Genomic DNA, 15692 nt, shown 5'->3' on the forward strand with positions numbered 1-15692 from the left:
CTAAGCAATGTTTTTATTTACCACGAGGAGGAGGAAATTACATGTACAGGTATGCATAAACACAAGCTATCACTAAATGACTAGTCTTCTTGCCAGAGACCCGAACTTTCTGGTTTTGGCTGAAAGATAAAGACAAAGGAAGTAACTTGGGTTTTTCCCATAGCTGCAAGTGAGTGTTATTTGTTTCTTTTTTCAAACATTCTTTGGAGGTTTATTTGAATTCTTTTACATTTGAATATGATTTGAGTCTGGCTAGGACTTGATACTGTTGAGACTTTTCTTCATTGTGAAAGAAGGCTTTAACATTTTTATATGTTTACTAATGCTTGCCAGGAGACTTGCTTCCTTGTGAATTCTCTTGTTTTGATATAAATGTAATTGAAATTACCTTCATCTTTCCTTAACTTTTGCTTTAGTTATGTGTGTTAGCTAATTTTAAAATAAAGCATTTAAAATAGTGTAATTGAAAACCTTTTTGCCCTTCTGTCTGATTTCATTTTGACTAGAATGCTCTTTTTCTAAAATATGCAGTAAATATGTCTTACAAATGACAGTTATAAAATGTATTGTTAAATAGAATTTTTTAATGTAATGCTTAAGAGTTTAGAGCAAATTCAGTGAGCGTGTGAACTTTTTTAATGGGGTAGAGGGAAGGAGAGAAAGAAACTTTTTGAAATTGGGTTTGAAAACAAATGGGAGTATTCTTTAAAACTTGGACAGTAAAATCAGCTGGCTTCTAAGTGTAGAACATGTCTCTAGTTTTCAAAGCCTATAATGTTCCTTTTTCGTGCATTCTTTGTTTAGAATGGAGCTTTTGTCTGCTCAGAGGTTAAAAAAATACTCTTGCAACATTTACTTCCTTTCTCAGTCACCTGACTTTCATTACCTGGAACTGACTAGCCTTCTTAAATGTTGAGCAGATGCTTTTCCCAAAAGCTTTAAACATTCCCCACCCAAACAAAAAGCCCACAGTAAACAACCATGCACATTTAACTCTGTCTTTAACTTCTAAGAACCTATTCCTAGATTATAAGATAGTGGTAGCACTTCTGCACTTACTGCACTTCTGGGTACGTTAAGGCCTGTCCTGTCTTTTTTGGTACTTTTAATTTCTCCTGAATGTAATCATACAATGGGGTCAGATAATAATAAAGCTTGTGTGTACTCTTGAAGGAACTGCCTTGTAAAATGCACAAGAGAATGTCAGAAGCTGGGAACTTGATCAGTTGTGTTGGTGTATGTGTACTTAGTAGTAAGGAACTTAAATTACTTTTGGGGATTTTTACATGCTGCTGGTAAAATTACTGATGTGCCTTGGAGGATGCTTATATTCTTTGAGGCTTCTTTGTTTCTGGCAATAAAGTGTTTTTTCAATGCCAGAATGTCTGATTCTGCACATATCCACATACCCTGCAGTCTTGACTGATGTTCTGTGATGAAGAAGACTTGTAATTTTTGACTTGAAGTGCTGTTTATTGTATATGCTGATTTATTAACTGAGCTTGTGGGCCAGGAGGAAAGGAATGCAAATGGATCCCAAATGTTCTGATTTGATCCATTCATCTTGGTGGGAAATCCTTGGTTCCAGTCTCAATTTTAACAGCTGAATGTTTCATGTGGTGGATTTCGAATGTAGAGTGTATGGCTATTCCTTGCAGTAGGGCCTGCAGCCTAGGTGAAAGCTGCAACTGCTAGGCTGGGTGAAAGTTTCACTCTGTCTCTTGCTTTGTCTCACTGTTCCTCTGAAGAAGTACTTATTCGTGGGAAGGAGTAGTCAGTCCTCCCTCAGCGTTTAGAAGTTGTCTGTAAAGAAGATCTTTAAGGGTAGGAGGTACATACATTAAACTTGAGATAGTTCACATCTTGAATGAAAGGAGATTTTGTGGAGAAAACTCCTCTGGTGATTTATTCAGTCTTTGAGGAGACTGGTGCCTGCATCCAGAGGGAGTTCCAGAGCTGTAAATTCCAGCAGTGGGCAGAACCTTTTTGCAGCTCTAGCACGTAAGCCCAGAGGAGAGACCATATCCAATGCGTTTGTCTCCTTGATGTTTTTCATAGGTTAGTAACTCGAGTGATTCTCTACTTAGAGCACCAGCTTTCATGGGTGACTCTCAGACACCTGATGTCTTTGTATATTGCATATGGGAAGTGTAACGTGTTCAATTCAGAGCTGTTTGGCAAATCACCTTACAAACTTTGCGTAGAGTGATGGCTTTTGGGATGTCTTCCCTTGGCTCCAGTTAAAATTATTTAAATGACTAAGGTGTATGGGCTAGTAGGCTCAGTTCTGATCTATGCTGGTAAAAATCTTTTAGTAAATGGTAAGTTTTGGTAAATCTCTTGTTCTCATCTGTAAAATAGAAATGGGCTTTCTGAGAAATGCTCTGAATCCTGTGACTGAAAATCTTTCTGTTTGAATTGCTATTACTAAAGGGGTTTTTACAAATTTGGTTAAATATTTGTATAGAATTTTGCATTGTCACCAGGATTTTTGCTTGCAAATTTCTCCCACTTTTACTTACAGATTCTTGGAAAAGGTAGCTTTCAGTCTGATTCCTTAGGCCTGATGTGTCACAGCAGAGGGGTCATGCTTTACAAAGAAGGGATTTCTCATTTTGGGGTGTGGATTGTTGCTGCGTTTTGCTTTGCATGTCATTAGTGGAGACTGCCCAACTCTTTTGCTGCAATTGTCAGGTTCTTTAAGGAGCAAAATGGGAGTCCTGCCACTAAATCATAATTAAACAGGACACTGAGAGGTTTTTAAGGTAAAATTAAGGCAGAGGTATGGGAAAGGAAAAATAGTCCATTTCTTGTAACAGTATTGTGGGTTTCTTGGATAGGCACATGCATGTCACACGATACAGCATGCTGCACTTATGTAGCATAGGTATGTGTTTGTCACCAAGTGCTTGTGTTTGTGGGATGATTTCCTCAGCACAGTGTCAGTGTACCACTGGCACCACAAGTTTATATTTAATATATTGTTCCTTCTTCCTGAGTGGAGCAACAGTGAGGTTTTTTATTCAGTTTAGCTTGTTTCAGTATAGCTGACCCATTGTGTGAACATAAAGTGAACTGTCTGGAGGTCAGTTAGTCTGGAGATGTTTCTATGCAGATCACTGTGTTATTGAGGTGTATAATTGGGCCCAGGCTGTCTGGTCAAGGCTGTGGAGACTATTTGGAATAGTTTAGTGACCCTAATCTTGTTTCTATTCAATGTGCTTTTAACAGAAGGACCAAAGTATTGCTCTTAGTATGGTGCTGTTCGGTGACCTTTTCTTTAGTGTAGCAATGAAGGGCTATTTTACACCCTGGCTGTAAGCACAGCAGCTCTGGCCTGGGGTCACTTACGCTGTGTCGATCGCATGGCTGCTGCCAGATCTCTGGCGGGCACTGCATCTTGCAGGTTTTTGAACTTGGCTACTTTACAAAAACTGCTTCCTGTTTGTCTCTTCCTCTTCCTGCTGCTATTTTCTATTGCCAGTTTCTCAGCTATGCAGTGTGCTGTTTAAACAAAACCATTCGTTCCACAGATCTGTTGTATACTTTTACATGACTGTAACTTTCCTTCAGTGACAGTCAGCGTCTTTGCTGTGTAAGAAATGCAGCGTTTGCCAGGAGCAGTCATGCTTCACACGGGTGTACTTGGAGTCAGTTTTCAATATGAAAAGAAAGTCAAGCACGAGAAGTACATATTTGCATGATCGTGAGGGTAGGATATGGTGGGGAACCTGTGGTGAGAACACCAAACTGATTAGCTGTATCTGGTTCATTTTACTTGGCATAACTCAGTGAACCTTATCTGGGTGATTTGCAAAAAGTGGAAGCTGCGTAGACATCTCTGAGTCTTCCCAAAGTTATGTATGGCTCTCTTGGGGATGGATTGATATTCCTCTTCATTTAGAGGGCTTTGCAGACTGTGTAACACATCAGTATTCAGGTTTTACTTAGAGAAATAATTCTGTAAAAGAATTCCTATTACATGATGAAAAATTGTTTCTAAGTTTCTGAATAAAGGATTTTGATGTAAAGTGGCAAATGGCCTCAGATAAGATTGTGGCATTGCAGTTTTGCTTTCCTTTTTTCTTTTGACATGTTAATGTTGTCTTTGCCTGACCACTTGAATCTATTCTAAAAATACAATTGGTAACTTTTCAGTAGCCAAACTTTCATTCAGGCTGAGAAAGCAGCCAATGTTCCTTGGTCTGTATACCACTAAATAAGACAGATATTTTTTTTTAATGTGGCTACAGTGTTTGAACATAATTTAAATTCAAAGTAAGGCATTCTAATGGAACGCTCCCCCCTCTTTTTAAAGTAGTGCTAGAAGTAAAACAAGCCAAACACCCAAATCCCAACTGGAAAACTGATTATGGAGCAAATATATCTGTACCCATACAAATGGGCTTGAAAGTGATTTCTTATGATTTAGTGTAAGTGTATGACCTTAAAGTCCAGAGCACCCAAGTCTGTTTTAGGAGTCAACTTCCAGGGCTGTGTAATGTTCTTCGAATTGAAATAGGATTTGCTATGGATCTCTCCCTCTCACTTCTGGTCTACTTTGAAGCTTACCACATTCATGTACACCATCTGAAAGGAATGATGTGCAGTGTCTTTACACATGAAGCCAAACTTTCTACCTCTAGTTTAGATTATAAGTAGTTCTGGACAGTGACTATGACTGTGCTGTGCATTCCATGGATAGATTCCTGACTAATGCTGGAAATTTCTAGTCTAATTTAATTTGTAATGTAGCAGGATTGTAACTGCTTCAGGATCTGAACTGAGGAATTCCTGGAGAGCCAGGCTTTAATGCAACTATTGTCGAGCCAACCTCAGAGAAATACAGAATGCAACCTCCAGCAATGTGTTAAAAAATCAGTTGAGTAATTCTCTGAGAAGAGAGCAATTGGAGGTCACTGATTTAACACTGCATTCTGTGTTTAATCTTAGTGGAAGTCACTTCCAAGTGGTGTGAGTTCTTTGTGGGTGGAGATGTTTGTGGAGAAGACAAACTACACATTTCTGATGTGATGCAATTGGAGCAAAGTTCTTCTTAAAAGTTAAAGTAAACAAATGAGCCATCTTTTCCTATTCCTTGATACAAAAGATGGAAAATTTTAGCGTATGCGATTTTTTTTTTTTTTTATTGTGCAGAGGTTGGACTTTTTTGCTGGCTTTTTGCAGAGCATTTAAACCTCCAGAATGAGCACTCCTTCAGTATAATTTAACACTTGACAAACAAGCAGTACAGGTATTTAAAGTAGCTGAATGTAAAATTGCAGTTGTCTGGAAGGAGTGGAAAGTAGGAGTAATGGTTTCCATCATAATGCTTTGACCTACTGGTTGAGAACCAGTTCCATGCATAGATGATAACATAGTGAAAGCAAACATGTTATTTCACAGTAGGAAATTTCTGCTAGGATTTTAATGATAGGAAGACCTTTTTATGTTCCTGGCACGGAAAGCGTAGGTTTGTGCTTTCTTCACACAGCACTTAAAAACAGATTAAGTACATGAATGGTTTTGGCTTCTTTTTCTTTCCTTCTGGTTAGTATTTTACGTTGCAGTTTGTAAATTCAAGCAAATAATATTGTATCAGGGTACAGCAGTGGTTCCTTTAGCCCATTTTTAGTTGATAATGGCTCTTTAAGAACATTCCCTTTCTCTTCTGTTTGCCAGTTGTAAATGTTGGGTTTCTTGGTAACATTTTGTTCAAATTTGACAAATTTCTTCCATGTTCCTGAGTTGAAATGTAAACCAAAACAGCTCTACCTGGGTGCCCTCAATCTACTGCAAGATGACCACCACAGCTGTGGGAATAAGCAGCTTTAGAAATAGAAAAATTGGGTTTTGCAGAACAAGTGAGACATGTGAGAAAATCTTTCTCAAGTAAAGTAGCTGAAGGAAGCAGTTCTGGAGTCTTGACTAAAGAGTTTGAAGAAATTGCTTCATAAAATATTTCTGGAGAATGTGTCTTTTTTCCCCCCATGTAACACGGTAACATTCTCATTTTGAACATGCTTTGGATTTAGCTTTTGAATTGAAATACAGCAGCTATTTGTACTAATGAATTCAAATGCAAAAAACAATTGTTTAAAAAGCTGGGTACTCTTTCTTTCCTCACCCGATTGAAATCAAAAAGGTAAAATCTGGTAGTGGAAAAATGTACTAGCTCTTCTAAATTGCTAAGCTTTCAGTTCTCTGCAGAATCAAAATTGACCCTTTCCTTTTTAATGAACATTTAATTTGATAAAGAAACTACTTTTCTTAGCTTGGTTTTCTCTGATAGTCTTGGATCTTAACAGTTTGATATGTACCATGATTCATAGCTTGGTGGACTGTATTTTGAGTTTTGCTACAAGTCCTGAATTAGCCTGCTCAGATGATCCTACCCTGGAGCAACTTCTGTGCTGCTTCAGTTCTTGTTTTAAGGTATGACTCCAGAAGGGAAGGGCTGTTCTCAAGCTTTCCCACAATAAATAACAATATAAGTAATTTACATGTACAACCAGGGTTAGTACTCTTCTCTTTGTCTTTCTTCCCCCTGGCCTCACAGACCCTCATGTTCCCAATGCCTTTTCTTTCCTCTGTGACTCTCTTCACTGGCTACTCCAAGCAGCAGAAATTCATAGTGCATAAAATTTATGGGTCTGGTATCATACCTTTTTGCATTTTGGGGATAATAAAAGTTTTATTTTATTTTTGTTTTCTGCCCTCATAGCACTACACTTAGCATCTTGTTTTAATTTTCTCATCCTATTAGTTGGGTGTGAAAGTGTAATATTATTTTTTGTAAATTCTGTGGTAATGGATAGTTGTTAACAAGTTTATTTCATTTATATCTAAGTGGTGTATTTCATAGCATCCCTCTTTCAGTGATCTGCTGGGTTGGAATTAGAGTTGGAATATCCCCTTTCTGTGGCTCTACCCTGGGATGGTGTTTCATCTTTTTTTAATGCTTGCCATATTTTTTTTTTTTTTTTAATTCAAGCCCTTTAGCTTAAAACATCCATGTTTTAAATTTTCTAGACTTAAAATCTGACAGTCAAAAACTCAGATAACCTCTTCTGATGTCTTGAGTAGATTGTAAAGCACAGCACTGGTGTTGCATTTTAACCTTTTAGCTGCTTGTTCCAGACTGAGGGTAAAGTCATTATGAATAAATTCTTTATCAGCACTGCAACATAGGAATACCCATATAAATGGTGTGTATTATCATGCATTGCATAGTAATTTATTCTGTGTACTTCTTATCAGATTGCCAGGCGTTCTTGCAATACCTTCTTTTAAATGGTTTCTTGTAGAATAAGTTTTGTGAAACAGAAGCGCTAATAGCTTTTTATCCTGTATACACTGGACTGTTATTAGACGCCAAAAGAAAAAACTGTAAGGTTTACCAGTGTTTTTGTCCTTTTGATATTGTACTTTAAAATCAAGTAGACTTCATTCATTTGACACTTTTTTTTTTTTTTAATCTTTTATAGTGTGCCGGTCAAATAAAAGTCCCTGGGTCTGTCTGACATGTTCAAGTGTCCATTGTGGAAGGTGGGTACTGTGTTAGTGTGCAAATATTTTAATCAGACCTACATCTTTCTCCTTTGTTGCTTGACTCTGAGGCAGTTCATTCAAAACTTCCCTGAAATAAACCTTTCATTATCTCATTTAATGTTGTATGTTTATGCTTAACATGGTTCTTTGCTACTTTATGAGAGTCCAGAGATTATATTCAAGATGTGGGGGGTTATTTCATTAAATTTTTAAGTAAAGTGGACAGTAAATGTGATTGCTCAGTTCAAAAAGTGTGTGGAGAACTGATAATTTAGTAGGTTATTGTAAAGTTCCATTCTGTGGAAGAGGTTTCTTTTGTGATAAGATAAACACAATAAGAACTGTTGAAAAGCTACAAGTTGGCACAGCTTATTTTGAGAGAAACAGCAACTTTTCATCTGAAACTGAAAATAGCTTAAATGTACTGCAGTGTAGTTTTGGACCTAAAGCCATAGCATGTAAGAAATAGCTGCCATCAGAATTCCTTCAGGCTTCACTTTGATGTGTGTATTAGTTAAAGTACACCAAATAAATTGTAGAGGATTTATATAGTCAATGCTGTTATTTGTATGTCAGGATAATTGTAGAAAATGTGCTGCTACATAAATGTTTGAGATGCACATATTAGTGGAATGCAGTTAATATTGACATTTAGACAATATCTGAGATGTGAACATGTTTTCATCTGTTGAGTAACATCTGTGCTGGTGTGCTTTTATTCTGGGAAAGCATCATTTAACTTAGTGCCTTTGTCTTTTAAAGTGGGTCAAATGAACTTCAGGTTTTTGTTTGATCTGGTTAGCATTAAGTGCCACAGTTTTAATAATGTGTCTTATTAAGAGTATTTAACACCGACCCTTTTCCCATCTATTTATTTAATAAATTTATACTTAGTGAGAGCTAAGAGAGGGGGAGATACTTCATGAAATGCAATAGTGTGCAATAAATAATTGGAATATTTTAATTGTTACTAATCTTTAAAAAATTACTACTGCCTACATATGGCCTTTCTTATGTGCAGTTGGTAGACATTGAGTCAGTTATTTATGCAGTTTGTTTTGTCTTTCCAAATTGCTCCCATCCTTAGAATGGAAAAGAATTGAATATGAAGACAAAATATACCTTAGGGCTCTTGCATTTATAATGACATTTTTTTTTTAAAGGTACTTAATTTCCTATATCTCAGACTTTGAGCATGAAAATGCTCATTGTGTCAGCAAAAGAGCTGCAGGATTTTAGACTTATTCCCTTATGTAACCACAAGCTCCAGAGCCCTTCAAGTTAATGGACTTGACTGTAACATTAAATCGTGCTACAAAATGGGAAAGCTGAAAATGGGGGTCAGCACTCTGTTAAAGGGATCCCAAACACAAGTGCTGGGGGAAAAAGGTAGAGCTGTAAAAAGAGAAAAAGCAGTACAGACAACTAACTGCACTACAGGTATGGAAAAAGGGAGTTTAAGATTTTCTCAGTCGTGGAAGGGCATTGGTCTCTTAAGAGCACAGATCCTGGTCAAGGAGATGGAGGGGCTAGTTTGGACCACAAGAGAGAGTAAAGGGAGAAAACATTGGAAAATTTAGTGTTTTCATACAAGTGAATTGTCTTTTTTAATACTGGTGTAAATATCGGATGCCTTTTTTATTCCCTTTTTTTTTTAATGAATGTTGATTAGCTGTTTAGAAATATAAACTTCTTTCTTTTACATTTGTTTTAGATATGTGAATGGCCATGCAAAAAAGCATTATGAAGATGCACAGATTCCTATGACCAATCATAAGAAAACAGAAAAACAGGAGAAAGTTCAACATACTGTGTGTATGGATTGCAGTAGTTACAGTACATACTGGTAAGGGTTTAAACACTGTAATTTCACTACTTTTTATATACTGGAAGGTGAAAACATCAGACTGTTGTGCAGCATTATATTACACACATTTCTAAGCATTTAATCTTTTGATTTTCAGGCCTATCTTTTTGGAACACTGCTTTTCCATGTGTATTGTAGCACTGGCTGTAACTAAACTCACGTGTGTCAAATGTCTTAAACAGAAGAAACTTTTGGAAATAAGTGCTGTTGGGGTTTGGAGTTGCTTCTGTTTGCTTTGGGGTATGTGGAGACGCATACCTCTTAATTACAAAAGCTGTTTGGTTGTTGTTACTCCTTCCATCAAGCTGTTGAGCCTTTCACATATCCTTTATTTGTCAGGATTCAGAAAGTAGACCATTATTACACTGTAGTTCCTGCTGAAGAGATCTGAACTCGAGTTGCTTGTATGCCTAGCTCCTGTGAGTCTGGAAAAGTGACACATCCTGTTGGGAGGCAGCCTCAAATCTCTTGCAAGAGTAAGGAAAAGAATCAGAAATGTTTCTTTAACAGTACAATGGCCTCGGCTGATTACTTCTATGGGGTTCTTGCAGTGTGATAAGCACTGTTTAAGGGAACTTAATATTGACGTTGCTAATGTTTGATTCCCACTGTCCTTGTTCCCCAGATGGCAAAGACTGGGAGTCAGTGGCAAGTTCTGCTTTTTGCCTCAGCATCCTCCATCCTCTTCCCCCTTAAGCAGACCTGTTGACAGGTGCTTCCCTATTTGCAGCTGCTCAATGGTTTCCCATGTGTGTTGTTACTTGTGCAGTGTGGCAGTGTAAATCTCAGGGAAATCCTTGTTTTGGTCTTGTAAAATTACTGGATATATGGCTCCTTTAATGGGTATTTTGTTCAAATAGTTGAGTGTCTTTTGGGTAGTTCATTAGGGGAAAAAAATCTGTTTGATGAATTTGGGTATCCAGGTTTTTGAGGAATGCTTCTGTAACAAATATTTTTATCCTCTGCAAGTAAAACCCCAGTTACATGATTTCACCTGAAGAAATGTTTGGAGCATCTCAAAAACTGCTCAGATGGTGCAAGCAGTTGGAGGCATTTAAGCATAGAAGAAAGGTTTGAGTAGTTTTGTGATGTAGGAGAATTTTGCTTTTATTTGCATTTTATTTTAATGACCAGCATTTTTATGTGCTCCTACGTGAATACATGTGAAAACAGTCAAGTTTTCTAAGGGATATGTATGCACAGGTTATCAGCATTGCAACAGCTGTGGGAAACTAGTTTCACTTTCCCAATTAATACTGATAGTAGCTGAGTTCGATGTTGTGGCTCTTTGTTTTGTTTGAATTATGCCCTGTCTTCCAGTCATTTTGAAGGTTCCTCTCCATCTGCAGAGGAATTTTCGCAGGGTATTTGAAGTCTTCGGTTATATCTCCATTATGACAAATAGTGTTCGCAGCTTGCCGAAGCTTGATGAGTTACAGCAGCAAGTCTGAGCACCCGGCTGACCTTATCCCAAACCCCGTGTGGCCATTGCAAAAATACCAGCAGCCAGACTGGGGGCTGTAGGATCTGTTACTGACCCTAGCTGTGCTGAGGAGAGCAGGCAGACTCGCAGCTGGGGAGGTGTGTGTTTGTTGGGAGCACAGAAGGGAAGTAGTTCAGCATGTGATGTCTTTTCTGCTGTAGTCGAGGGCTGAGTCATCTGTGGATGAACTGGAACTAATTGTAGCGAGCTTTGCCTTAGGGAGTTCCTGCTGTGAGTAATTCACCAGCAAATTATAACTCATGTGCAAATGTGAAACTGAACAAGTTTCAGAAGTAGTTTATCCTTGCTTTCATTTAGGATATTTCAGGTTTTTCCCGCATGATAATCAGGGAAAGATACTTGAATTTGTTACTGCACCCAATTGAAATGAGCACAGAAGTTTAAAGATGAGGCAGAAGGCACCCAGATCAACTCTTCCCTCTTTATTTTGAACAGTACTGTGAAGGCTATCAAATAGTACTCCCAGTTAAAGCAAATAGTTGGGTAAATTTGAGACATAATTAGCTATTGTGGAGAGTGAATAGGCTTTCAATAGCTTTGAAAAGCCTATTTGTGAGCTGCAGTGTAGACATGAATCCAGTAGACAGTGCTAAGTTTATGCCATGGTGGTTCTTTAAAGTGAGCTTTTATATAAAGATGAATATTTTATGCTACCGGTGTGAGCTGCCTCAGTAATTTGAAAGTGAATAAAATACCATCCTATGACTTAATTGAATTTTACTTCTACTTTTGAAATAACGCAGATATTTTGATGCTGTGCTGGCTTTTATATTTTTGTTTGCAGTTCTGTTTACTGCACAAAGTTGAGTAGGATGTTCTTATTCCATTTTTGTCCTGCAGATCCCAATTTACTGTATTCCTTGGCTCGCATGATAGCAGCAGTGAATAGGCCTGTAATGGGCTTTCTAAGAAAGCCACATTTGATCATTTGCTTTCCTTTGTCTGTGCCATAACTGTCATTGCAGTCTTTCCAGAGGGTTTTGTTGTTGGCTTATTCAGTCCTCCTATTCAGTTGCTCAGTCTTATAGTAGAAAAGTTGAGAGAATTTTTAAAATATTTTATTTATTATGAGAGTACAAGTCTCTTCTTGAGTCTTTGGTCACTTCTGAGACAATAGATGCAGTACTAAACCTCAGACTACATTAAATTTGAGACCTTAACTGCTGAGAAGAAGAGAGTCCTGAGTCACACTTTTTGCGGGTGATCAGTCTTTAAGTTAGTTCTAAAGTACTACATACAAAGAGTTTCCAAGAAGTACAGATCTTTTTTGTCTTCAAACTGTCTTAGGGTGCTTTCTCATTCTGTGTTAGTTTTTTGTGCACAAGAAGTAAAATGATAAGAACCCTGCTTTCCTGAAAGAGGACTCTTGTAATTTGGTTTTCTCCGTGCTAGTACACAGACAGTTGGCACGGAAGAAGAAAGGCTCCCCTGTTTATAAATTTGCATAATATGTTTCCTGTGTTCATTTAATCTCAGACACAGTTTGCAGGTCAGATTTCTCATTCATTACCCTCCTTGTGATCCCTTAAAGGGGCACAGTTGTGTCAGGGGTATGTGTGTTTTCCTGGCTGGTGTATAAATAACCAAGTGTCAAGGAAAAATTCTTTTTTGGTCTCTGGGAAGATGGTTCTCTTTAAAAAACAAACCAGACTTACTGCGCTGGTGCCATGAGCATTGGAAAATGAGATTGTTTAGTATTACTATTTTGCATTCTACAATCAGTGAAAACAAGAAGAGTAAAAAGCCTTTTATCCAGACAGTAAAACTTGAGCTCTTTGTTTACTCACACAAGGTGTTGGCATAACTAAGGAAACCTGGGTTTTCTTAATTTTTTTCTATCCTTCAAATTCTTCAAATCTAGTCAAGACTTTTAAACACAGCAGAAAGTTCTGTCCTTCCTAAGCATGATAACAGCACTAAGCGCTTGTGTTCCCAGAGCAGTGCATACATTTGCTGGCACAGTGCCATTTTAGAAGCAAATGAGGCCAGGCCTTGGAGGTAGCAGAGATACTAAAAATAGAGCGTATAGAGGAAAATACTGTGCTGAGCCATATAAGGGACCCTCTGCAAGGTATAGAATTTGTTCTGTGTTGTTGTTGTTAAAACATATTGTGGAGCTGCTGTATCCAAAAAAGGTGTTTGTTAGTTTGTGACAGTCCTGAGGATCACAAATTAAGCAGCTGTTTTGAATGCCAGCTTTACATATAGGATGTAATTTCTCAACAGTTTACCCTTAAGGTGTGTGGGCTTAGCAAGTTTAAATTACTAAAACATAAACTACTTCTAAATCTGTTTACTTGGTTTATTCAAAATAAATAGGAGGTAATGCCGTTGTTTCTAATAGTAGTGCTGAATCCTCAGTGTTGAAAGAGAGGTGATTTAAAAAACCTACGCATTAAAAAGAGAAATAGAAGTTAGTCTTGATTCTAAATGAAACTTACAATTAACTTTCCAATATTGGAAGGACCCTGACATTTAATGATGTATTTGGTTTTATTCTTCCATCTTGGGGTAAGGGCTAAACTGGTATGTAAAAATAAGGTTAATGTGATCTTCAGGGTATGGGAGCAATGAATTAATCTTTCAGCCTTAAGCTCTTATAGAGGCTTTCACTGAGCTTGTATCTGCTTCTCAAACAGTAGCCTCTCCTGCATTAGTAGCAGTGCGACTGTGCTGGTGCAGCCAGGGTGACCCTGCTCAGGAGTCCCACACTGTGTATTCAGCTGGCTGGGCTCCTGTGCTCTGAGTGTTTGCCTGGGAGCCGGGTTGTAGGATCATCCGTGGACGGCAGGGAGAAGGAACTCCGCAGACCTGAGATATTCTAGAAACACGTGGTTTTATTGCTGCAAGGGTCGTGGGTAAAAAGGGCTTTGCCTTCAGCCACCAGCCTGGGCTGAAGCGAGGCCCCAAAGAGAGAGGGAGAGAGAGAGGGTATGGGGTAAGGGAGGTAAGAGGGTAGGGGTCAGAGCGATAAGAGAGCGAGGACCTTATTACAATACATTATATCTCCTTTTGTGTTGAATATTTTAATTTACAGTGACCAACTGGTGCGAGATACAAAACCTACAAACTTTGCACGCAGCCTATGAGAACTACTATATTACCCTATCATCCTGTATTCTAAACTCTAAAGACTACTTTTCTTATCTACTTTTTCCCTGATACCTTGGCAGGGTGGAGAGGGGCTACATCCTTGGGTCCTTTTGTTTTTTATCCCTCAACCCATCTCCAGCTAATCACCATCTTCCTGCCTGCCATGATCACATCTCAAAGCTGGCCATCATTTCTATTTCGTTCACAGGTTTTACATCTCCAGTATTTCTTACCAGGCAATCACACTTGCAAGCTTTTCCTGTCTCATCTTTCCCAACACTGGGGTTCTGTGGGAGTGGCAAATGCAGGAGCACCTCATTAGGTCTTTGTAGATGGCTGAAAAAGCTGACAGGGACTACCGAAGACTTGGCTGAATAATAAGCACATTATTACAGACTTCTTCCCCCTCCCAAACTAACTTGGTCCATGACCATCTTTAAAAATGTAAAAAAAAGAAAAAAATACTGGTAATCTTACTAATTCCTAGATCTTGTGTAAGTACCCATAACTGCTGCATGCATTGTTTGGATGTCATGAGAGTCACATTAATTTTTCTTCTTAGAGGCAAAAATCAGAGGTCCTGAACACGCTGATCTTAGGGACTCCATTCTTTACTTTCTCAACTCTGTAGCCTTTTCAAGAATGTAGTATTTGAAGTAATGCTGGCAATACTGCAGATTTATGCAACAGAATGTTGTGAATTCCAGTTGTGCCTGAAGTCAGGAGCTTCATTAAATTAGGAAGCAAATATGGATCTGCTCCAGCAGAGGAATAGCCTGAGGTCACGACAGTGTATTTTGCACTTGAGTCATTCTTTTGCCAAAGGGAAAGGAGAGACATAGCTACAGTTCTGATATTAAAAATATTCAAACTTAGTTTTCCTCACAGGACAAGTTCACTTGCCTGCCAAAATTTGAAGCCATAATTTGACACTTCACAGTATGTACAGAAACTGATGAGTGATGGAATGATGTTTGTGGTTAAGCACGAGGTCCAGCTTGCCACAGACTTCTGGCGTGACTTTGGAAAACTCAAGTGATCTCTTAGGCCATCTTCCCAGGTGTTTTTTTCAGTAGCACAGATTTTTGTTTTGTATGTATCTGTTTAGCAATTCAGTGATAACTTTACAATGTTAAAATAGTTTAAAAATTAATAAAAGCTTTGTGTCCTGTTTACCAGGGGTCAGTTGGTCTTTTCTGATGAATCTGTGGATAGACTGCTGAGTCTGGTTTTGGTTACACTGTTTCAGTTTTTGTTGGACTTGAATTCTGCCTTGGGCCAGGCAGTACATCATGCTTTTGATTTCTAATAAAGAACTAAACTAGAAGAAAACCTATGTCATGAGATGGTTCCTGTACCCTCTTCTGCTGGAGGGGGATTCTCAGAGGGAACCAAGCTCAGTGTTAGGTGTTGTGCTCCCTAGTTCTCATAATCTTTCACTGTATCCCTTTGGTGCTTCCCACATCTAGGCTTGTGTGGTTTGATCTGCTTCACCAAGGTGCTTGGCATATCTTGAAAAATGTTTTTCTTGCAGTTATCGCTGTGATGATTTTGTAGTCAATGATACCAAGCTGGGCCTGGTACAAAAGGTCAGAGAGCACCTACAGAACTTGGAAAAGTAAGTAGTTTGCATCCAGACTGCCTTGGGCAGACTTAAAATAGTGCATCATTGTATTT

The 15692-nt window shown here is 38.3% G+C and overlaps 1 protein-coding gene across 2 annotated transcripts in view; it reads left to right on the top strand.

The window, feature by feature from the left end:
- Positions 1–15692, top strand: part of USP3 (ubiquitin specific peptidase 3) — a 42966-nt gene that overhangs the window by 8911 nt on the left and 18363 nt on the right. For both annotated transcript variants that reach the window (XM_083870691.1, XM_083870692.1), the window contains exons 2-4: positions 7488–7548; positions 9266–9397; positions 15550–15633. In XM_083870691.1, the coding sequence (XP_083726817.1) occupies positions 7488–7548; positions 9266–9397; positions 15550–15633 (277 nt within the window). The remainder of the gene's footprint in view (positions 1–7487; positions 7549–9265; positions 9398–15549; positions 15634–15692) is intronic.

Source organism: Zosterops lateralis, assembly GCF_965231275.1.
Source record: "Zosterops lateralis genome assembly, chromosome: 13".
Taxonomy (NCBI): Eukaryota; Metazoa; Chordata; class Aves; order Passeriformes; family Zosteropidae; genus Zosterops; species Zosterops lateralis.